The 25,073-nt window shown below is 43.3% G+C and overlaps 1 protein-coding gene across 20 annotated transcripts in view; it reads right to left on the bottom strand.

Annotated features, from left to right (window-relative positions):
• Positions 1-25,073, bottom strand: part of Tenm2 (teneurin transmembrane protein 2) — a 1,246,916-nt gene that overhangs the window by 271,867 nt on the left and 949,976 nt on the right. For all 20 annotated transcript variants that reach the window (XM_052758549.1, XM_052758552.1, XM_052758554.1 and 17 more), the window contains one exon: positions 22,085-22,319. In XM_052758549.1, coding sequence (XP_052614509.1) covers positions 22,085-22,319 — 235 coding nt within the window. The remainder of the gene's footprint in view (positions 1-22,084; positions 22,320-25,073) is intronic.

Below are 25,073 nucleotides of genomic sequence, written 5' to 3'. Positions count from 1 at the left end.
TCAAGGGACGGCGGAAAACCACTCTTCGATGTTTCACAAAAGAATCAAAGTGGAGCCTGCGTGCTTCTTTCCCTCCGTAGCAATGTGGGGACCAGGGCTTGGATTCGAGCACTCAGTCTGTAGGACATAGTTGGGGGGCTCAGGATGCATCAGGAAGGCCAGGAGGGAACTAGTCCCTCAGTCTGTGTGCTCCGCTCTGGATCCCAGGTCTCAGTGATTGCCTAAGAGGACAGTTATCATTGCTTCACTCTAAACTACCTGTCTTGTGGGTAAATGTCATCACTTTTCTTCAAGTGAAAACAAAACCATTTAATAAGAATGGAGAAAGCATACCTAATAGCCATCCTTCCGTGCACGTTACATGACAGCAAAGACATGGACTTGAGGAAGAATCTGAGAAGAACAGGCTTCTGCTTCAAATTGGCTTAGGAAATTAAGGGTGCACACATTTTTTTTTTCTGATTAAACAACCATGAGAGATTTCAAAAGGAAGTCTAACAAATGAAAAAACCTAGATGTAGCATCCATGCAAGAAGCATCCGCCAGTTTAGAAAGCTGTGATTTTTTTTTCCCCGCTTCTCTGATACACAGAGTGCTTGACTAATCTGGAAGCTTCCAGAACTAGAGGCTGCTGATTTGAGGCTCCAACAAGGGATTTCTTTACAGTCTTTCCCCCACCACTCTGATCAATCACAAGCAAACTTTGTCATTAACCTCCAACTCGACCGAAGCAAGAAACAAATAAATACATAAAATCCTTTAACACCAAGTACCATTTTCCAGCAGGCAACAAACCAGTGGGGTCCTTAGAGGTGGGTTCCTGATTTCCTGTTGGTTTAGCTTTATTCCCAGGGGGAAATCCCAGCAGGGCCTGGAAACTGAGATGTTCGACACAAATAATCCTGCTGCAGCGACTCCAAAGGTCAAGCTTTCTTCCTCTCCCTGCTCCTCTCCCTTCCTCTCTCACTCTGTCTCCTGCTACCGTATCACACTGCAGCATGACAGCTTACGGCGACTAGCAAGGATGTGTTATTCTCCATTGCACAGGGAGCCGGCTGCAGCAAACATTCTTCTAGAACCACGGCAAAGGTTGTGAAGGGGCTCCGTGCTATGCCACACGCCCCAAAGCAGCTCTGCTTCTCAGGCAGGACAGCTGTCAAGTGTCATTCTCTTGAGAAAATTGATACCCTCCTCCCCAAGTAAATAAACCCTGGATATTCAGAGCAGTAGATGAAAATATTGATACACAGCCCATTAATCCCTGAGATAGTTTTGATATTGTCCAGAAGGTGCCTGGAATCTGACAAAAAGCCAGAAAAAGGAGAAAGGCAGAAAAGCAGCAGGAATCGGGGTGTGCGGCTCAGTGAGGGAGGTCAGATGTGCAGTGGGACACAAGGTTTCCTCAGTCTCATCTAGCCTGCCATGGCCTTTGAAGCATTGGGTTTATTGTCTTTAAAGGAGTAGGTTTAATAAAGAGACAGGCCATAAAGTGTACTGTAGCATGTAAAGTTACTGTAATTAGGTTTTCAGGAGTTATAATAAAACATTTAGCTGGAGAGAGGTTAAATAACCACGATCCTTCCTGGCACCATTATTATGGTCTCCAACAGGGGAGCGATGGTGGTGGTCCGGGAGAAATTTGATGTCTAGGTTCCTGAGAGACAGAGGCGAGAGGCATGAGGTGTGACGAACAAGAGAAGAGAAAAAGAGAATACGCAGGTTGCGATAGGAAAAGACAGGGATACTGAAAAAGATGCTGTGGGATGCTGTTGTGCACAGCTGTCAGATGGATAGCAACATCAGGTGATCTTTTAGGCACTCTCATGAAACGTACACATGATCAAGAAATCAAGTTTCTACATTAAAAGCAGAAAGCAAAGTTGTGAACTCATGAGTGACAGGCTGGTAAATATTTGGTCAGCCTTCTTTGTACATCTAAATATTCTTTATTAATCCTACTGACTGTGTTATTTTAGAAAGCAATAGGATTATACCAAGGAGACAGTTGTCATCTTGCTGGTTTTGCAGACAGGCCGGGTTTGAAGCCAGGCACCATGTTTATCACCATATGACCTTGGGTGAATTAGTTAATCTCTCTGGAAGCTTGACCATGACATTATTTACTTCATGAACTTGAGAGGAGATCTTAAACGTTGGGAGAGTTTATTCACACAGCATGCTTAGCAGTAGACTGCCTGTCTGTGAATGGTCAAGCACGTGACTATTCAGTGTCCTGAGGACAGGAACTATGTGTTCTGTGTTCTTTGTCATATATTCGTGACCCGGGATCATTTAAATTATTTGTCGAAAGGATGAATTCCCATTACTACAATGTGTTGTCCGCCCCTCCAAATAATTTTCTGAGGAAGCAAAGCAATCTGGGAAGATGGCTGAAGTGCTTGTCTTTTCCATTTGAGAATTTATATTTGGGTTGAAAAGTAAACTATGGCTTTTAAAGTGAAAATTTGGAAATAATTTAAATGGCTAGTTCTTGACTTAAAAAACAAAAACAAAACCAACAAGAAACCAATAATCCAATTAGTGTAATTGAAAGTCCGTTCCTGGTCACAGTCCCCTCAGATTAGATGCTGATTCAATGAGAAATAGGTTTTCAAGGTCTCCCATCTCTGGGCCTTTCAGCTTATACAGGGTGTCACTTGTTTCATGAACAATGGGAAAATCCTCTGTTTTGCTATCTCCAAAATTTGCAGCTGCACCAAAAGTACTCACAGCTGGAATAATTAGCAGCTCAATTTATTGCCTTCCGTTTTCTAAATAGAAGCCTCGACTCTTGATATTTAAATTGTGTCACACTGTGATATAACGTAGCATTTTTCATTGTAAAACTTTTTTTCTCCTTCATGGAATGATCTGGTATCCAGTGTGACAGGTAAGGTCTCTTGAGGTCGCTAGAGAAAACTGGCGTTTTGTGAGCAAAACCATTTCTGAGTCTTTCAGACGAAATAAAGAGTCTTCTTTTTCCCAGCTCTGGTGTTGTGAAATAATTTGGTGACCTTTTTTTCCCTCCAACTTAATTGGTGCGAGTCCTGAAACACACACACACACACACACACACACACACACACACACACACACACACACACAAACACACACACACACATGCACACACACATGCACACACACACTGGTAGAAATATACACACATTCATTGACAAAACAAAGGCTTGTGACTTTGACTTCAAACTTGACCTTGAATTCACCAAACAATGGGCATACAGAGACAGCCATTTCAGACAGACCTATGTGAGTGCTCCCCAGTCGCCAGGGTGGATGAAGGAGGAACATAACCCTTCAGATACAGTTCCTGAACAGCCATTTCAGACAGACCTATGTGAGTGCTCCCCAGTCGCCAGGGTGGATGAAGGAAGAACATAACCCTTTAGACACAGTTCCCGAACAGGATGACCTCTCCCATCACCACTGCATCCGGTCAGATCCCTGGAGTGAACCCTTTCATCATATCCCGCTATCCTGTTATTATACCTGCCTTACAAATTTGCCTCATTTCTTCAGTCAACTTATCAAGGCCACTCTCTCTCTCTCTCTCTTGCTTTCTAATATCTCTTGCAGTTCATCGTTGGTATGTCTGGAGAAGGACAACACAAATTATGACAGAGTTAGTTGTTTTAGAGCCGGGCACAGCTCGACTCCAAGCTCCACTGGCTGTGGCATGACATTAGGAAAAGCATCCTATCTCCCTAGCTTCAGACGCTTCTGGAAGGCGATGATAAGATGGAATTCCAGAGCCATAGGAAGGGCTGTAAAAGAACATGGATCTAAACTTGGAGTCCCGAAGTTGGTTCCTTCACGCCCCACGTTGTGTCCATTTCCATTACAACTATAAATCTGATATGAAGGCCACAGGTAAGAAGTCAAGTCAAGTGATAATCACCGAGCAGGAGCACATGTCACACACTGTCATTTGATGCGATGGCGAATGAGTCTCACTCTCCTAGGGAAACTGTTAATTGCAGGGTCCCTCACAGGACTGGAACCTGTTGAGGTTCTAAGCACTATGCCATCAAATCTGGTTTTTGTTATTGTTGCTGTTTTGTTTTGTTGACCTGGTCCTGGGGATCGAACTCAGGGCCTCTTGTTTGCAAAGCAGGCCCTTTATCGACAGCTCCCACTCCAGCCTCCTCATTCATTGTTTTTCCTTTTCTTTTTGAAATGGTTACTTTCAGCTTCCGTGCCATTGCTGAGGTACACCAGGCGTGAGTGTGCTGACCGTTTCTACTGCGGACACCCAATGGGTTGGAGAATAGTGGGATAATGCATTCATTTCTAAAAATTAATTTCTAAGATCCCACTTAGTGACAGTGTGCGTTTTACAGCTCTGCTCTGCCTTTGTTCCACAGCGATGCAACGATTGTACGTTTTCACACATCCCTGTATCCTAATCTCCGGTCCAGCTTCTCGTTTGTAACTGGGGACTCCCAGATAATCTTCCCAGAAGTCTGTAAGAATTTCTGGTAATGTATTTGCTCCTTATCTCTCACGTCCCTGCTCACCTGTAGAGCAGTTTATCTTCACAGGTTTGGTATCTCTGCGAACATGAAGATCTCATGGTGCATTTTCTCATCTAAATCACTTTCAAAAGGATAGAATCAGAGCGGCTTTCAACTCTGGAAAGTCCCCCTACGCCACAGAGAGGCTCCTTGAAGTTTCTCTTGTTTTCCTCCGCCCTATAACAAAGGAGTCCTGCTCCCGCACACCTTTCTTTATATTTTCTTCTTTTTGGTACTTAAAGGATTTGGTTAAGGAAGAAGAGCTTCATTCAGCATGATACTGAAGGGGATCATGTTGACAGTCCTCCAGATGTTAACACCTGTGTACACCTGGACCTATGTGCCATCTTCAGTCACTCAGATGCACTGGTATATTGTGTTATAACCTTCAAGTTACACACTGTGTAGAGACCTCAAATTTTACTACTCTGAGCATGATTGGAAGTAGACTTTTTTCTTTTTTTTTCCTAGCTCCTTCTTGGAAAAGTCTGGACATATTTATAGCCCACAGCCTGAAAATATGCAGAGAGTGAGAGACCTTAAAACACTAAGTCCTAAAAGGGATGTCTCCATCAAATCCCTCCCCTCTGGGCCCAGGGAACCCTGTAGTAAAGGAGGTGGAAGAGTGTAAGAGCCAGAGGAAACAAGGAAACAAGGCTGTCTAAATCAGCCTGAGTAAAGCTCAATGAACTCAAAGAGACTGAGGTAGCATGCACAGGGCCTGCCTGGGTCTGTACAGAATTTAGGAAAATACGATTAATCTTCACAAGTTTTTACTACTTAAATAATCAAAGTTTCCCAGTACTCTATAATAATTATTAGTCTGATTATTTGATCACATGAGTAATTTTTTTCCCCATGAGCTACAGTCTCACTGCTTAGCCCTGTATAGCCCAGAACTTCCTCCGTCTATAGAGCGCTGGCACTAAAGGAGTGTGCCACCATGCCTGGCTTGACCATGTACCTTTTTTTTTTCTAATTTAAAACTTACTATATGCTATTCTTTATTTGAGAATTAAAACTATAGTGGACTTTCCTCCTTCCAAAAACATACACTGGAATCAGGAAGAAGTAGAAAAACACGTTGACAGGAGCAAAACAAAAAGCCCCCCCCCAAAACAAATCATAACAAATCAAGAATGATTGTTTTCTAGATTTTTTTGTTGGTACTCAAGACCTGTTTGCTGGGGGATAGAAGAAGGGTGGGAGGGAAAAAGGAAGGGCTGAAAAAAAAAGAAGCAGAATTGATTTATCTGAATTATTGTTTAGCTGCTGCCATGGTTTAAATGCTTGCCCCTCTTCCAACTGATTCTGAACTTATTGGCACTATTAGAGTATTAATTGGGAGTCCCTTAAGAGATGAGTGGGATGTGAAGGACTCCAACTCCATGGACAGATCAATCATTGCAAAACTTGTTTCTTATCTTGGCAGTGGATTGCTCAAAGCCAGTGAGTCCTGAGCTGCATTTTCTCTCTCTCTCTCTCTCTCTCTCTCTCTCTCTCTCTCTCTCTCTCCTTTCTGTACTACAGGCATGGGATCATGTAGCAAAGAAGCTCCTTGCCAAATGCTGGCCCCCTCATTCTTGAATTCCCAGCCTCCAGAACCATAAGCCAACACGTTTCCATCCATTATAAGTTAGCAAATTTCAACTATTCTGTTACAGCATTAATAATGGACTAGGACAACAATGTGTGTGTGTGTGTGTGTGTGTGTGTGTGTGTGTGTGTGTGTGTGTGTATGTGTACTCACATGTGTATGCTCATACACATGTACATCTGTGTGCACTAGTATGTGATATCCAGAGGTCAACTTCAGGTGTCGACCCTCAGGAGTCATCCATCTTGTTTTTATAAGATAAGGTCTCTCACTGGGACCTGTGGCTCCTGGATTAGTCTAGCATGGCTGGCCAGGGAGCCCCAGGGATCCACCTCTTTCTGACTCCCTAGCATTGGGGTGGTAAGTGAATGACACCATAGCTTTGTATGTGGGTGTTGGGGATCAAGCTCAGGTCCTCGTGCTTGTGGGGCAAGTCCTTTCCAGACTGAACGATTTCACTAGCCCCCAGCTCTCAGCAATTTTAAAGGCTATCAATGAATCCTAGATCTGGGTCTGGCAGAAGTGAAAGAAAAGGAAAGAAAAAGGAAAAGTTGCTACTCCTTTTTATGAATTGAAGATTTGCTTCTCCATGCCTAAGTGTACAGTGTTCTAACATTCCAGTTAGGACGATGTTACTTTTTATTTTTTTAAACTCTAACATAAAAATGGTTATCTTTAATGCAATTTATTTTTCCATTAGAATTTACATCCGATCCTTCGAGGCACAAGGAACTATAAGAAAACCCATCAGCATATTTACCCACATTTTTTTATATGTGCAGCATCCATAGGTATAATATTTTCTTCTTAAGTAGCACTCTTCATGAAATGATATAAGAGCTCTTCAGGGATATTAATTAAGTTTTACAGCAACCCCTGTGACACATCTGCCTGCCTACATCTATCTGTTAGACACTCAGAAATTAGTGCTGTGTAGAAGTGTGCCATGTAACCGTGTTTATAGGCCAGCCACACACTCACTGACAATGCACCGAACAGATCCATACATTTCAGTTGTCAAGGAAAAAAAAAGTGCCATTAAATAAGGCAACCATCATTTAGCATCAACACGTAAACACGGCCATGGTGCTTAATACACTTTCAGGTGGATTCTGTAGCACTCCTGCCACGTGAGACAAGTATCAATGAAGACGCTGTGGAAACATGGTTTCTTTGAAAGATAACTGGCTTCTTTAGTGCTAGGTTTCCTAGACTCCGGGGCGAGGCTTCTTAAAAATTCAAGTGTCAGGGAAAATTGTCATGCATGTTTGCCTCAAGTACCCCAAACGCTTGTCAGTGCCATCTTGGAAATCTTGACGAAGATGCGGGTGGACATGCTGAGGCATGGTGAATTGAAAGCCACCTGACAGGAAGGGGGAGGGGATGTTAGACGAAGAGGCAGGTGCCTGCCTGCAGGCATTTTCTTTGCAAGTGGCGGAATTAAGTAAAACTTAAAGGCAAGCCTGGTGGGAGGGAAGCTGTCTCTCCTGGCACCACAGAGATCTGTACTTGAACTGGGGTTCTTTCTAACTCTTAGGTTTTGCTAGACAAGAGGGTGAAGCGGTTATGTGAGAAGCAATGTCATTTTACGGCAGCAAGGTGAAGAAGCAGGGAGCGAGTTCAGGTCCGCAGCAGGCTTGGATGGCACCTGTTGACTCAGGGAGGCTGAGTAGGGCGGTGGCTCATGGGTAACTGTTGGTAATATATGGTGTTCAGAACCTGCCTATAACCTGTGCAGCCTTTGGTATTGTTATATCTTAGTTTGCTCCAATGCAAATATTTAGAGATATTGAGGGGATTAAATGGGGCTTAGCATGTGCTTGACATTGAATAGGCCCTCAAAATAATTGTTAACCATTGCTGTTACAGAGATAATTACTCAGGAATCCCACGCACTGCCTACTTCAAACATTGCTTTCTTTTTATTTGTCCTTGCTATAGTCTTTATTTTTTTCTCCCTTTTCTGCTCCTTCCTCCTATCTGCCTCTATCAAATATGGGATTCCCGGTTAGTTGCAATATTTCTACTACTTCCTTCCCTTCTAGGTGTCAAGCGAACTTTCTCCTCCCAGTGAATCTGACTGCCACACGCCAGGCTCCTTGCCCTACAGAGTGTGTCTGAGCCTCAGATGTGGCCTTGAAGTCTCTATAGCACCGTCTCCAAAGACTTGCTCCATCCTACCCAAATGCTGTCTTTTCTGGCCAGAGATGACTTTTAGGTGGGGAGACTCGCACTCTCCAATCAAAGTGAAAGCCAGACACTGTAATTCACAGTGAGAGAAGGCATGTGCTTTTCGTCTGACTCCCAGTGTACCTTAATATGTTTGGTCACTCACAGGACCTCCAAAATGTTGGCGGAAGTAAGCCAAAGTCTTATGTACATCTCTGACAATGAGATTACCAATGATAGGTGGGAAATTAAAAAAAAAAGTACTTAGCATAAAATCAGAGTTTCAGACAAAATAGCTATGTAAGTTTGGCCCCAGTCCACACATTCCTATCCCACATAAGAGGCCATCTTTTTTACTGGATTGTCAAGACCTTGATCATGTGCTCTCCTGCAATGGCTTCAACAGTCACACTGCTGTACCGGGAATTTCTCTCAGGGTTGCAGAAACTAGACTAAGTCAGCTCTCTGAGATATTCTCACAGTAGCCCCCTCAGGTAGAGAGGGGCCCTGCAGATGAGGAGAGGGGGCAAATTGAAAACACGGTTGAATTATAAATGAGAAAACAGGAGGCAGCAAAGGTACGTGTGGATGCACAGGAGCCGCACTGCAGCACAGCTGCTTGCTACTAAAGGCTTAGCCCTAAGGGAAGACCCCAAGTCAGACTTCGCCTCAATGGTGCCTCTTCAAGTGCTTTGTGTGGAATGTAAGGAGGGGTGTCATGGGCTGGGCATGAGAGAGAGCTTGCCTAGCAAGTAGAGGCCCTGGGTTCAATTTGCCCCACTAAAAACCTAAAACAAAAACATAGAGATGGGAGGTATATTCTTTCAGAAAAAAAAAAAACAACAAAAAATCAACCCTCTCTCCTCCCTATATCTTAACTCTATAAATTTGGGGATTCTTATTTTTCAGCCTATCAGAGAAATAGGTCATTAGAGAGAGAGAGATCATAACACCTGAATTGAGATGGGCATATTTGGCACAGTCTACCGAACTTCAGAATGCATATTATACGTACCCTTTGATCTAGCAATTTCAGTTCCTGGAATTTAACTTTTGAACATAATCATATAAGTATGCAAAGAAAGGTACATACACAAGACTCTTCATTGCAGTTATGTTTGTAATAGCACAAAGCTGAAAGCAATCTAAGTGTCTGTCAAGAAGACATTGGTTAAATAAATTATGGCATTATGGGACATTACAGAGACCTTAAAAAAGGGGATGGAGTAGGTCTACATGAAATTACCTGAAAAGATTTCTACAATATCTCATTAAGTTAAAATGAAACTTACTAAGTGGAATGTATATGGTTCCATTTCTATTAAAATATATGCTTAGACATTCATAAACATCTTTGGAAGCTTGAAGTAATAAGCCTTCAAGTGGTATTTTCTTGGAAATAGAAATTGAGAAGCAGAGATTACTTCTATGCACTTCCTATCTTTCCAATAATTGAATATTTTTTACTAAAAGAATATCTACATTTTGTAATAAAGCAACTGAAAATTTGTTGTGACCATGCTTTCCTTTTTTGCTTTAAATTCTTGACCTTTCTCTTGCAAAGAAAGTAGAGATAAAAAACAATCTGTGTGATAAATAGGAACCTAAGTCCACCATAATGTAGGAAATAGTGAGGGGTTTTTATCCCCATCCCTACCCCTATCTTATCTACATCCAAATCTTCATCTCCACCCTTGTTTTGTTAATTCTCATCTCTATTCCCATTCCCATACTTATCCCAGTTCTCATTTCTGTCTTCATGTTCTTCCAAAATTTTATTCCACCTCCATTCCCATCCTCTTCTCCATCATCTCATCTCCATTCCCATCCTCTTCTCCGTCTTCATCCCCATCTCCATTCCTGTCCTTTTCTCCATCTTCATCCCCATATTTATCTCCATCCTCTTCGCCATCTTCATCCCCATCTCCAGTCCTACACCCATTCTCACTTCTGTTCCAATCTCTGTCTCTGTTCCCCCTTTGGTTTGAAATAGTCTGTTGGCTTTAGCTCCACGAAGAACTTCACCCTTTCTCCCGAATGGAACAACATTTAATTTTGAAGATGTCCATGCGGAAGACCCCATCTTGGTATTGTTTTTATATTTCTAAATGCAAAGGGAGCAATGAAGACGATTGAGAGATCCAAGTAACTCAGGCACATACTGAGTGGGACCTCCCTCCCGTTTCGTTTTGCCCACCCATGTCACTGCCACACAAACCATTACCTTGAAATTCTTGAGTAGTTTAAGTGTGCTTGCTATCTTCTCCCTACTACACTTAGCCTTCCCATTTCTAGTTATTCTGAATTAATTTACAGGGAGGTAAGCACTAAGGAACACCACTGGTAACATTAGGCCACATTGCATTTTATGATGAGAGTTTTTATCTAATTAAACATAGAACTATTTTGATGTTGCATCTATTATGATCCATTAGGGAGCTGACTGCTCTCTGCAAAACATCCTACTCAAGATTTTCACAAGCAAGATCAAACACATTACCAAGAATATCATGAGCGTGAAGCATGGAGTTAAATGGTTTCCATTTATGGTTTTATTAAAAAGCAAAACCAAAAATTCTTCAAAGTAATGCAACTTCCCATAGGTAAAAACCACTTCTTCTGCCATTTTCAGGAGGTGGGAAGTGCATCAAGATGTTTTGAGTTAACTTTCTCATCATGAGCCCTCATAAAGAGCACTGGTTAGGAAGACAAGAAGTGAGCATGTTTTAATTAGAAAATGTGGAATCCAAGCACTTTTGCAGGAAAGACGATGATAGCTTAGAAGAGACATCAGGAGACTAATAAAAGTTAAAACGCATTAAGTAGCCACAGTGAACTCAAAGGTAAAGTCATGGGACGTTTGAGAAGTGAACCAGAGAGGGTGATGAATCCGAAGTGGGCGGGAGGGAGTCAGTCAGTGGAACTTATTCTTTCTCTTTCATTGGACTCAGTTGCAAACCTCCTTCCGTGCCCAGGCAAGCGAGACAACTCAGTGCCCTGAAATTCCTCCACCTCCTACCCTGGCCACTATACTCTTTACCCAGAGGAGAAAATAATTATACTCAGGCTATAAGAGAAGATTGCTTGGTAGTGCTGAGTTTGATTTGGGTTGATCTGAAGTTTTTGTCTGTCACTTTCTCTTTTACATTCTCTTATTGGTGTGACATTTGACTACATGTGCTAGCTATCGTTTCCAAATCAAGCCCTGTGTGGGCATGTGAGTCTGCCTAGCCAATCACCGAGGTCTATTCTCTAAGCCTGGTGGATAGATAGGTCAGTAGTGCTAGTTGTGATCCCAGCTGGGTTCCATGGGCTTCTGTCAAGAAAGTGTACTTGAAAATTAGGAATAGCCAGTGGTAGGAGTAGTGAGCCGTGTTGTAATTGCAGCACCCTGGAAACCAAGTTCCAGGCCAGTTTCGCCTACAGAATGAGACCCTGTCATAGAGAAACAAACAAAACAAATGTCTAGGAAGAAGAGCCTTTCTTCAATGAGGTTTCTAAACTATAACTATATAGCTCACAGGCCCTGTAATGATGCCAGCAAGTGGGGTTCTCTAAGCACTAAGTTCAGAAACACAGACGAGCCAGGCTAAGGCAGACATCTAATATCCAAGTGTAAGTACTTGAGCCCAAGTCTGCCAAGGACCTTGTCTCTTTTTCCTAGACCTTGCACCTCACATTTCATTTGCCTGATACGCTGACAGGAGACAAGGACATCTGCCCCGCAGAGCTTTGTCTCAGGCAAATGATGGAAAGCACCTAAGCCAATGCTCAGCACAAATGAGACATTTCAGACAGGAGTCTGTCCAAAAAAAGAGCCCCCAAATCATCCAGTGGTTTTGGAAGCAGAAAGCATTTCAGCAGGTTCATTATTCTTCTCATGAGGACTGTGGTGTAGAAGCTGGAAGGCTGAACTTGGTGCCTTCAGCATCGTGCTGTGGGACACACCAAGAAGGAAGATCTCTTAATCTGAGGACCATAGTGCCCAGAACACATAGCACTCATTCTCGAGAGACTTTATGCTTCTCCTTCTATTTTACTGAGTTGGAGAGGGCGGGGCTAGAGGCAGAACAGCTTTCCTTAAAGTCCTATCCAATGCTTAAATGAGTCTCCCATGCCCTCACTGTGTGTACCCAGGAACAGTAAGGGGCAGCTAGGCTGATGGGAAATGAAAAAGTCACACAAGAACTTGGTAGGATTTCTGATAGTCACCCAAGTAATTTAATAAATTATATTTATGCATGCATGATTAAAATATTGATGACAGAAACCTGGGGAGGGTGTTTGCTGTCCCTTAATTAGTTACTATGAGCTAGGAATGCTCCTCTGAGTGATTAAAACTACCTAACAAGTTCAAGGGTAAACCTTTATGTTTAGCACTTTGATAATTCACAAACAGGACTGTGAGAAGAACTCCAAACTGATCAGTGGGCTTGGAGGCAATGAAGCTACCTGAGGAGAGTTTCCTAAATACACTCATACTATGCTAGAGAGTCCACAGCTCCAGTCGGGCGTGATGGGCCAGTACCTGGTGATGGATTACGATCCTAAGGACACAAGAGTCCAACTTCCAGAGGCAAGTGGAGCTAAGGCTAATAAATCAAAGGAACCCTCAAAAAAGTTGCAGAGCCCATTTCCCCTGCCTGGGAGAACCACACATCCTCCTGTGACTTCAAGGAGTCAGAATTAGAAAAAAAGACTTGCGGTTCCGCTACTCTTTCTCTATCTGAGCCACATAAAACACCCCAGGGGAAGATGTCAGGAAATGCCCCAAGGGAGTGACAGTTGATATTAGCTGAGTGGGTGAAAGAGCTCAGAGAAAGAGATGGAAATATTTAGGTTTATTTCAACTGTGAACTTAACCCAAGAGTCTTCAGTATTTACACAGACTCGGGGCAGAGTCTTGCTCTTCCATGGCATGACCACGAGGTGGCCTCCATCCTTAATTGGGTCCCCAAGGCATGAGCTGTAGAGGGACAGATTTTTAGAAAAAGTTCTTTGTACCCTTAGGCTTCGCCCTGGCAAGGAGTTCACGCAAGCAAGGAGTTCAAGTCTTCAAAGCGTTAATCAACTTAGCACTTTCTAAATTTTACAGAAGGGGGCTAAATTTTAAAATGACAGCTTCTCCTTGGATACCTCTGCCTTCAAAGTTTGCAAACCATGCCAAAAGTAGACTAGAGGGGTCTTGAGTGAGATGTAATGCTTGCGCCTTCCTTAATGCACCTTGTAATTTGCACGCATGCCATGGCACCTTATTTATTTTCTTATTAATGGGTCTGAGTGTGTTTAACACCACAAGCCATAAATTGCAGAGCAGTGGATTAGATGGCGTGCTCTTTATTTTCCTGCCTATTGTCAGAAAGAGATGTGGGGCATGAGATGCTCCCCCCACCACACTGGCTTTCTCTCTACCCACCCCTCTTACCCTCTTCTCCAGGAAGCAGCCCCCTTGCCTCCATTTGAGGAAGGTGGGGAGAACAAGAAGACATAGCCTAGCTTCTCACTGGTAAGCTTGCCTATTGAGCAGCTCTGTTATTGAGATTAATAAGCTGCCAGTTTCCAAGGAAGACTAACAAAACAGCAAAATTAAAGTGCACTGCGACGTGAAATGCTGCTGGTGGCCAGGCGGGATCATGATGTCAAAAAGGCAAGGTAAAGCTATAAAATAAGGCCGAGCTTGAAAGGCTAACCTAAAGGTCTCATTAATTTCCATGTTGCCTCTGATGAGAATTTAGAGGGGCGTAATGTTTAGCAATATGGAGAATCAAGCCGCCTATTGATTTGAAAAGCGCTCCAATGCATTTGCTTCGCTCGGAATGAGTTCTACTTTTAAACCTTACTTGAAAACATTAGGGGGAAAAAAGGAGGAAAAAAAGCAAACAGGTTACCTTGGTTTAATATTCTCAAGATCAAGCTTGTCAGTGACGCTGTCAGAAAATGAATCCTTTGGTAGAAAAATCCATCTGAAAATGAGTTTGGAATAGTCTTTGGACTCAGCATGGTAGGGATGCTTCAACAGTCTTTCTGCTTCTCTGTGAAAACCTTATTTACGAAAAAGGCTTGCATCCCAGTTCCTAAATCTGCACAACTAACAGAACACCCAAATTAGGCCAGGATGCCTTTGTCCTGAAGACAAGAAAAGTATGTGATATTTCTGGTCCTAGAGTTAGACTCCTTGAATGCTGCTTATCAAGCTCAGTGTATGCAGCTCTCCATCAGAGCCCTTGCCCTGGCTTCCTGCTAAAAGGATAACAGTGATGCTCCCAGGCTGACCAAGTGAACAGTCATGGTACCTATATCCCCGTGGCTGCTTCCTACCCAAGTGGAATTAAAAACATTAAAAATTGTGGAGCTACCACACAGAGCATACAGCCATCCTTGGAACTGGGCTTTCCTGTAGCCGATGTTGCTGCCACCACCATGCAGGGAGGTTCAAGTTCACCATGCCAGGTTGCCAGTAATTCCTGGTGTTGACAAAATCATAAAGCTCTTTTAGGTAGTTTGGTAGAAAGGGAGCCAAGACAAATGACCCTCCCGGAGAGTTTTATTAGAAGAGACGCAATAGCATCAAGCCACTGGCAGCCGTTATGAGGCCTCGAAAAGGAGAGACAGACCCTTAAGTTCCAAAGGACAAAGGGGATTAGTGACTTACCTTAGTGCCCGGAGTCACAAGTAGAAGGCACCAGATAAAAGTAAAGTAGGAATTCAAAGTAGTCTTGGGCCTGGGTACCAGAGGAGGCTGGGCTTGCAGCTGCAATGGGGACGGGAACTCTACTATTGGTAAGAGCTATGAGGCCACAGAATGTGTTGCTTATCAGCTCTTCTGGGAGGTAGAGAAACCTAATACCCCGAGGTGCTACAAAGGGCACCTTACATTACACCCAGCTTATGACTTTGACAACCACTCAGTCTATATCCAATAATACCCAAAGATATGATGTTACTCATAATGCATCAATTTCATCATCTTCATGGATAAGGTAAATTAATTTCCTCTTTTCTATCAGGATAAGTATTCCCCCACCTTATCTAGTTCTAAAAATCATGGTGGTTAAGAACGTGGCATTTGGAGTCAGGTACATATAAGTTCAAATCCCAGCTTTGCCATTTGCTGTTGGGTGGTGGATAACTTAATATCCTGTGTTTCAGATCTCATTAATTCAATTATCATCCATTCATTCAATCCAACAGTATCTCTATGTAACCCAGAATGGCCTCAGGCTTGTGACCTTCCTGCACTGCTCCTTCCAAAGCTCCCCTAATTTCAAATAGGAATAGTAACATATCACTTAGGAACAGCTTAAGGGATTAAATGGCGTATGTGGAAAGCTAAGTGGAAAGCAAAAAATATCTGAACAAGAAAAGTTGTTATTCAAGACCTTTATATGATAGAGTAGAATAAATTTAACATAATTTTCACAGTTTTTTTTTTTAAAAGAGTGGAAAAAGAATAGTTACCGTGAGCTATGAATACACCAGCCTAGGTGGTATTTGTAAATGGATGATTTTCTGTTATTGAAAGTTCCAAGCGGTTGACCAGTAGTCTTAATATCTGTACACAAGCCTGTTGATTTCATGAACTTCTGCATTCTGCTACAAAATGTCTTCCTTATGTGGGGAATGATAGTCATCATGCACAGAGCTCCTACGTCAGAACACTGACTCCTAGCCCTCAGTTGTGCCCATGAGCAAGTGACCATCACTGATTCCACCGGGGAATCCTCCTCCCACTTACAGCATTCACTGGAGGGTGGGGGTGGGGCTAGGGTGGGGTGGGGGTGGGAGGTGGGGATGAGGCATTAAGCAAAGCCACTGACTGGCTTTCCCCTTAACAATGGCTGTTTCCTCCCAACTGAACCTGTAAAGTCCAGGACCACATCTTTTGATTTTATTCTCTTACTTAAATTGCCCCAGTGGCTTTTCATTTTGCTTAGGGTGAACATCCCAAGTCTTTGTCATAGTCCAAAGCCCTGTTCAGCATGTCCTTGCCTAGTTTTCTAGCCTGTTTTCTTTCCCTGGCACTGTAGTGCTCTCTGCCAACTCCTTTCCTCTCCTCGCTGTCTCTTTTTCCTTCTCTCTTCCTGTCTCCGCATCTCCCCCTCTCCTGTGTGTGTGTGGGGGGCGGGCAGAAGATAACCTTCAAGATAGCCTCATCTCTCTACCTTGTTTTGGGACTCAGTTTCTTTCACCACTGTGTGAAATGGGTTAGCTGGCTCATGAGCATCTGGAGATTATCTTGTCTCCACCTCCCATTTTCCCATAGGTATGCTGGGATTGCAGATGCTTGTGACTATGTCTGGCTTGTTGGTGGGTTCTGGGGATCAGGTTGTATGGCTTGCACAGGTAATGCTTTTAACCACTAAGCCAATCTCCCTAGCCCTAGAACTCTCTTTAAGCCTTGCTGATACCCATTTGCCATGGGTCTGACTTCTCTGTACCTCTCATGGCACCTACTTGCCACTTTCACTATGGGAGAGACATTTGTTTATTCATTTGTTGGTGCTCTGATCTATCCTGTCTAGCATTTCTGTAAGGGCAAGGATTGTTGTGTGTGTGTGTGTGTGTGTGTGTGTGTGTGTGTGTATGTGAGCTCTCAGTGGCTGACACATAGTAGGCATTCTCATAGACATTTCTAGAATGAATAATGGATGGACATCTTGAAAAGCAATTTGCAAACTTGTTTATAACTTGATGATGTGGATGATTAAAATCAGGGTTTCCAGAGTTTCTGAATCTGGGAAGCTTTGCCCTGCTTAGGGATTCTCCTCGGTCACCTGCTACGCAGACAGATTTGGAGAAGCCTGTCTCAGCAAAACACAGAGGGGAAGTTGGATTCTGTCACTGAGATACTGCTACTGTTTTAGACAAGAGAAGCTGACTTCTGACACTTCCCAAGAAGCTGCCGAGTAGGAAGATTCTTGACCTTGGCCCTCTCTGCAGAGAAGGAATAGACAGGTGATCGGAGATGGCAGGCAGGAAGCATGTGGGGACTTGATTCTATACTGGAGGAAGATGGAAGGTGGTGATTTATTGGACAGGCTGCTTGCACTGAGGCCCTCCCTCTGTTATGTGCTTAGATTTTGTGGGCTATATAATGGCTTATGGCACTGGGGGTATGCTCCACTTGGTAGAATGCATGCCTATTATAGCTCATATATAAACTGCCTTCAATAGTGGAAATGTACATGCTGTCCTCTAATGGAATTAACATTTATGTAGAGCTCTCTTCACATGATTTCTATGTGCTCAGTGACTCAGCTCGACAGCTTTCCTTACTTTTGTTGCTGTGTGTGTGTGTGTGTGTGTGTGTGTGTGTGTGTGTGTGTGTGTGTGTGTGTGTGATCTAATAGTTGATGTTGGGTATCTTCCTCAATCACTCTCTACCTTATTTTTTGAGATAGAGTCCTTCACTGAACCAAGAGTTCATGAATATGGGTAGACCAGTTGGTCATTGAGTTCCAGGGATCTATCTGTCTGTCTCTCTGTTTCTTCAGTGCCAGAATTACAAGCACATGTTGCCAGGCTTGCCTCTTACATGAACTCAGGCCTTTAGGCTTGCATAGCAAACCCTTTATTGACTGACCCATCTCCCTAGCCCTGGTTCTGTTTTCTATGTCTTATATTTCTATGGCTCCATAATTAGCACTTCCAATTCTATATGTTGTAAGACAAACTAAAAAAATATCATATGGTTCAAAGAAGACTTTCCAGACCTCTTTAAGCCTGGTAGGGACATCAGCATACAATGCTGAGAGGCAAGGACCTGTCCCCACTGGTTTAAAAGAAACACTGGGATTTGGCTGAGCATCTCTGGGGATGGCAGGATGCCTGTTCATTACCTCCAAAGTATGGAGCTTATTCATCACTCCCAGAAATTGGAACGAATGTGGGGGAAGTCATGAAGCTGTTGGTAAATTTCCATTCCATGTTCTCAATTAGTGACTACGTCACAATGAGCCTCCAGAACATCTTACCTTTAATGGTTAGGACACGATTAACTGAGTCTTATTTAGTATTAAAGAGGCGTGGTGATCCTTGTGTGGCATCACATCCCTTTAAAGAACTCCCACACCTGCCATCATACCCCCATGGATAAGAAAATGATGCTTCCTAAATCCCACTGCTTTAGCATTTGATTGATTGAGTTTGTTTTGTTTACAGTCATTAATGACAATATAAAAAATGGTGGTCATGGGAACAAATAATACACAACTGGACTTGGATTTTCTCTCTTTTTCTACTTGGTAGACTGTTGGAGCCCATTTTTAGGTTTCCTTGAGGCTTTACCCAGCAGGTCTGCATAAAGAGGATGATTGGACCACGGACCTGAGTTACAGGTGTCTGAGACGCTCTGCACTCAGCTGTGCTGGGGGGAGGTCTTTTGCTCCACCCCTTGGCATTCCTTTAAATACCCTAGAGCAGAGACAGTCAGGGCCTGATGGATTAGGGTCCAGTCCCTCTCGAGGCTATTCTGTATTTTCTATCTGTTTCTCTCCTCTCTATCCTTCTGACTAATATGTCCTGCTGCTCCTACTCAAGAGTACTCTGGGGAAATGTGGGGGTGGGGAATGGCCCCCCGACAGTAGACCCTTACTTATCTCTCAAAATGCAGACCCAGTGGCTTTTAAGCTGTGAAATTTTTGTGACAATCACTGTGACTTTCATACTTCCCATTCCTATGTGTAGTGTACTTCCTATTTTTTTGTCTAACCCCTCCTTTGGGTTGTGTGAGACCTTAGAGAGGAGTGTGCACAATTTATTCATGACTCACTTGGTATCTAACATTGTTCTTTGGAATCAGAACCTATCTGATAACAAGAGAGAAAATTAACATTGTTTTAAAAAGAGTAATAGGTCTATTTCTTTTTAAAATTTCCTTTCCCTTCTGTTTCCTTTTTTAAGGTTGGGCTGGAGAAACCGTAGTTATGTTGAAATTATATGCTACACCGATTCATGTTATTTGCTTAATTTTATTTGTTGTGTGTGTATGTGTGTGTGTGTGTGTGTGTGTGTGTGTGTGTGTGTGTGTGTGTGTGTGCATGCAGTTGTGAGTGGAAGCCAGATGTTGATGTTGGGTATTTTCCTTAACTGATCTCCACCTTGGCTTTTGAGATCTGGGATTCATTGTCAACTAGGCTGGCTGGTCAATGAGTTTCAAGGTCTTCCCGCCTCCTCCCATAACCCACCCCTAGTGCTGCGGTTGTAGATATATGCTACTGTGCCTGGCTTTTTTCATGAATATGGGGGATTCAAACTCAGGCCCCCAGGCTTGTGCAGTAGCACTGGACCAACAGAGCCATCTCCCAGCCCTTGCTTATTTGTTTCAGTGCTAAGGATTGAACTCAGAGCCCTGAATGTATAAGGTTAGTCTTCAATCACTGAGCTACACTCCCCTGCCAGAACATCATAGGTTCCCGAAGAGCTGTGGATTAATGCTAAAGTTGTCATGTGCAAGTCCACTGTACTTTCAAGTTCTTGGTGCTCAGATCTGTGAAGGCTGACTTTGGCTTGATTTCCAGCAGTCTCCCCAGGCCCGACATTCTCAGTCTCCAATCCTTGCGTCTTGAACAGACTGAGCAAAGAACATCCAGGCGCTGCTCTCCCTAGTCTTTTCTCTCAGATGGACTTCAAGGTTTTGGAGGTCCTGTCTGTGTGCCGAGTTTGCCTTTTCCAAGCACATCACTGGAGACTCCAAGCCCTTGGAGAAATGCTACTTGTGCAAGTGCTCTGCAGAAGCACTCTAGGGAGCAGGTGCTGAGAGAGTTTACCTTAAGACAGTGGCGAGTGACCCACAGGTTTTGTGGGTGCTTTCGACCATGTGCTCAGCAAGGGGACATTTTCTTATAATTGGTTCTTGACAACAAGTCTCCTGGGGAAACCAACCGATTTCATCAATAGCTAGGGGACATATTTATATGCATCCTTTTAAATATTTTTATTTTATTATTTTATGTGTATGGCTGTTTTACACGCAGGTATATCTGTGTACCACATATATGCCTTTCTATATGTTCTTATGACCAAGGGGAGACTACTTTTAAGTAACAGACTGATGGATCTGGCCCTGTAAATTGGACAATCTAGTGCAAAAGAAACAGGTTTATGGCTGTTCACCCAGACAGACATCTCCCTCCCGTACTGTGTGGGGATCATGAGGGCTCTATGCAGGTTCCCTCATAATTTATTGTCTTTGTGAAATCACAGATCTATTGCGGAAGTGTTCCTTTACATCTAGACTCTGCATCTTTGAAGAAGAAATAGTAATCATCCTTTTAGACCTTGTTGGATCACTTTCTGACTCCACTGAGATAATGCTTGAATGTATTAATGCACATAGAAAATATACATTAGTGTAACCATGAAGTGCACAACAGAAGCTTAATACCAATGGCAACCAGGCAGTCACACACCTCCCCCTTTTCTCTTTTATTTCTTTCTACCCAGAAACTGTTTTTCATATATAATCATCTACTAACATTAAAAGAGGCTGATAACAAACTCTAGAGTGGTTTGTAAACGCAAGGAGGAAAAACAAAATCTCATCTAGCTTGGTAACCAGTAGCTTCTGCCATGGCTATTAGGATTATTGCATTAGTAGAGATGTTAATCATCATCTATTCTGTATAATAGATATAATTTTTACTGCCTTGACAACTTTTATGCTTTAGAGATTAGGGTTGAAGGCATAGATGAAAACAATGCGTTAATTGTCAGAAAATGAAATTAAAATTTAGTGTGAGTACAGTAGCAAGGGTGTACCATCTACTGAAGCTCAAGATCTTACTTTTTAAACTTTAAAGACATCATAGATGAGCAACACCTCTGAATGTCACAGCTTTCTAAATTGCTTCCAGTTGTGTGCGGAAAATCCACTGGCCATTACCAGAAATGCTGCTGATTGTTTCTCTTCCTCAAACCTAAGTTACTAAAGTTTCAAATCGACTGGAGACCTTTCTGAAGGGCCCATACAAATGGGTGCCTCCGAGGCTCCTTCAGATAAGCAAGCAACTGGAAGACACAAACCAAGGAGGTGTGTGGGGATGGAACCCCTGGGCTCTGCAGTAGCAGACCAGTCTACTCATGGCCTTTCCTGTCAATTGTCTTGTCTACCACACCGTGTCTCCAGGATTGTCCGTAAGCCTACCGAGGAATGCACAGTCCTTAGAGGACCAGAAGTCAAAGTGGAGAAAGGACCAAAGCACAGAAAACTCAAACAGGGCTACCCCTGGGAATGATTTCCAGATTCTTCCCGCCCAACCGTTTTGCTGTTTGTTTTTTTCCCTACATCCCTGTTTGCCTCAGAGCCATCAAGCTGTTAGAGTGTACAGGAGGGAGTAAAGTGGGCCGGCAGGTTGGATGAAATATAAATTAAAATTAGACTTCTGTCAGTCTGGAATCGGGGATTGTTTTCAAGGTCTCCCCAAACACTTAATTTCAAATGAGTCTTCATTTATTTCTTCAAGAAAGGCCAAATGCATAATTTATCAGCAGCATTCAGTCAATATACCCTTATAAGCACGTTTCCCATGAGCCTTTGAGTAAAAATATGTTATGCTAATTCTATTAGTTGGGTACACAAGAGCTGTCTAAGAAAGTAAACAAGCATTAAAAGGAGACACATGTGAACAAAGAAATACTGATCAACCTACTGTCCAGGGTCAAATTACCAAGGGATAAGGAGGCGTTAAACTTGTCTCCTTATACTGGCAATGTCTCTCCAACCAGAACTCAGAGCTGCCACCCAGAGCCACGTGATTCAGGTGACTTAGAGTAGGGGACAGGTACTTACCGAGTCTCCAGTGGCACGTTACTGTTTAGCACCCAGCTGTCCTGAAGCTGAACGGACTCTGGTGTGGTAGCCAGGTCATTGGGTGCTGGAGCTGGCGCGTGGATTTGGCTCCGCCGATTGGTCAGTGAATTTCTGTTGAGGGAGTTGGCAGAGGAGTGGTGATGGGACAACGTGTGGTTATGAGGGGGTGGCAAAGGGGGCCTCAGAGTTGACTGGCTGTGGTGGTTCGGTGGGCCTGGAAGAGAGGAAGAAGAAACAGCCATCAGCACCTGCAGATTCCAGGCTCAGGAACTCTGCACCTGGGAGGTGGGGTTTGCAGCCCAAGTCCCCATGTCCACAGTGACTGCAAACCACAAACCTGAGGTTACAGGTGGGGCTGCATAGAACACCCCGTGTTATGAGTCACAAACAAACACTGTGCTTTAATTTGTATTTGTCGATATGCATCAATATAATTTGCTTAGAGAGCAAGGAGGGTCGAGGCTAGAAAAGCTGACTAGATAAGGTATGGATAGTCACTGGAATTATCTGATAATTTCAATGGAAGGGACAATGTACTCAAGGCTGATTCTGGCTGTGACAAGTTTTTATCCCATTTCCTGGTAAAATGTAAAGGCCTAGGTTCTCCAAAACAAACAAGAAACAAACCCAGCTATTCTTGTAGGAGTAGAAGGTACAATAATGGTTACAAGAGGCTGTACAGGTGGGAGATAGAGAGAATTTGGCCATCGGGCACAGACAGTTACAAAGGAAGACCAAGCTCTGGGGTTCTGCTGCACAGTAGAGCAATTATAGTCAACAACTGAGTACATCTCCCACTACAGGATGGTCTCTTGAATGCTTCATCACAGAGAAGGGCTGTTTCAGGTGGTAGGTATGCTAACTATCTGGATTTGAACATCACACAGTGTACTGAAACATCACATTGTATCCCATAAATGTGCACAATTATAGTGTGTCAATCAAACACGGTTACTGGGCCAGGGAGGTGGCTCAGTGGGTGAAGCGCTTGCTGTGTAAGCATAAGGCTCTAGATCTGGATTCCCAGAACGCATGTAGAGGCAGACACGATAGTGCCCAGCTACGTCATAGCCCTTCTACGGTGAGATGGGAGGCGGTGAGAAGAGAATCCCCAGAAACTCGCAGGGCAGCTAGCCTAGCAGAGATAGAGGGAAACATCCAAAGACACTGACACACACACACACACACACACACACACACACACACACACACACACACACACACACAAACACACACACGAGAGAGAGAGAGAGAGAGAGAGAGAGAGAGAGAGAGAGAGAGAGAGAGAGAGAGAGAGAAAGAACAAGACCTTGCATTTCAACCATGGTACTGACTAGGTAGGAAAGTAAAGCATTCCAGTTGTGGACAGGATTGAACTGGAGTGGGTAGAAAGTGTTCTTCAGAGGCTCCAGGTCAGTGTGACCATGGCTTACTTAAGGCAAACATGTCTCTTAGCTGGGTAGGGGACACTGAAGATCTGTACTTTTGGATGAAGTTTCCTGGGTTTTTAAGAAGTTGACAACTCAAAATAAATAAATAAATGACTAGGTATTAAAAACATACATGTGCTTGCATATACTTATTTTTAAAAATGAGAGTCTGCCAGCTCTGACTGCTAGGTTGATAGCTGCTTTCCACTAAGAGATGAGTCCTGAGGACAGAGTCTGCAAAGGGTTAAGGGAGATACTTTGAAATCACAATCCTGGCTCCAAATCACATCCCATCTTTCAAATACTGACGTCCTCTATCCTTGCAGGGAAAATGCTCACACGAGAGCTCTGCCTCTGCAAAGGTCCCTGTGTAAATGTCTCTGCTCAGGATAGCCCCGCCCGGGGTTTTTCATAGCAACCGGTTCTCCGTCGGCACAATGCAATATTTTAAACACAACGAAAGCAAAAGCGGTTTACTACGCGATGGAAGCCTATAATTTCCTTTTAATAGACGCCGAAACATGACTTTTAATTTGTGTCCTTTGAGGAAGTCTATTTTTCTGAAGCCTCCAGTCAGTGTTGGCAGCTCACCAGGTGACTGCTGAGCCTTGTCATTTTGGCCCCTGCCAACTTTGAAAATCCCCAGCCCCTGCCGTCCTGGCTCTAAGAAGTTGGCTCAAGTCATTTAAACAAGCAATTTGACACAGATTTCAACTACTTGTCTCCTTATGTGGCCAGGCTACATCTCCAAAAGGTGTAATCTACATTCTGGGGTTCCTGTGAAGCATTCCGAGGGAAAGACAACATGTCAAAAAGATACTAGGTTTGGGGTCGTTGTCACCAGCAAAAACAAAAAGGAGAAGAAGAGAGGAACACTGTTCCTTGAAGTTAGTATCTCTGGGTTGAAATTACTCGGGGAATTTTTTTTTCCTAATGTTCAGGAAAAAAGACAACTAAAGCTAAACCCCAGTGGGAAATGCCAAGGTACGGTTGTATAGATTTTAAATCGTGTCCTCCAAATGAACCTGTAATTCATGTTTTACATTAGGCAGTGGTGACACTTTAAATACATCTTTGGTGGAGTTTCATAGCTGTAGCAGGCTATTACATATGCTGGTATTGTTGTCTGACTAGGAATGTATTATTACATAGTTATTTAGCATTTGTCTGTCTCTTATTAGTGGGGAGAGGTGGGAAAAGGGCAAAATGATGTAATAATGATCTCTCAGAGGCACTCTCCAAGCCCCTCCCACAGGGTTAATGAATTCTCATGCCTTTCCCTCCTCTCGACTCCCACCCAAGTGGTATCATTATTCCCCATTAGTTAGACAATTAAGAGACTTGCCTGGGGAAGATGAGGTGAGTCAGTGTACAAGTGAGAATCCACACTCCCTGCTCCAAGTCCTAACTTTCTATCTTCCTCTGCCCCCAGCTCCCACCCCCCAGCACTCTGGACCACACACTCTCTCCAAGTACAAAGAGGCCAAGTGAGGAATTTAATTCCCTGAATGAGTTCCCAGACCTTCCTGCTTCCTGTC

The sequence above is a fragment of the Peromyscus californicus genome, unplaced genomic scaffold (genome assembly GCF_007827085.1).
Source record: "Peromyscus californicus insignis strain IS unplaced genomic scaffold, ASM782708v3 Scaffold_3__1_contigs__length_106647218, whole genome shotgun sequence".
In the NCBI taxonomy this organism is placed as follows: Eukaryota; Metazoa; Chordata; class Mammalia; order Rodentia; family Cricetidae; genus Peromyscus; species Peromyscus californicus.
Note: the sequence above shows the minus strand (reverse complement) of the source record. Positions and strands in the feature narration are given on the sequence as shown.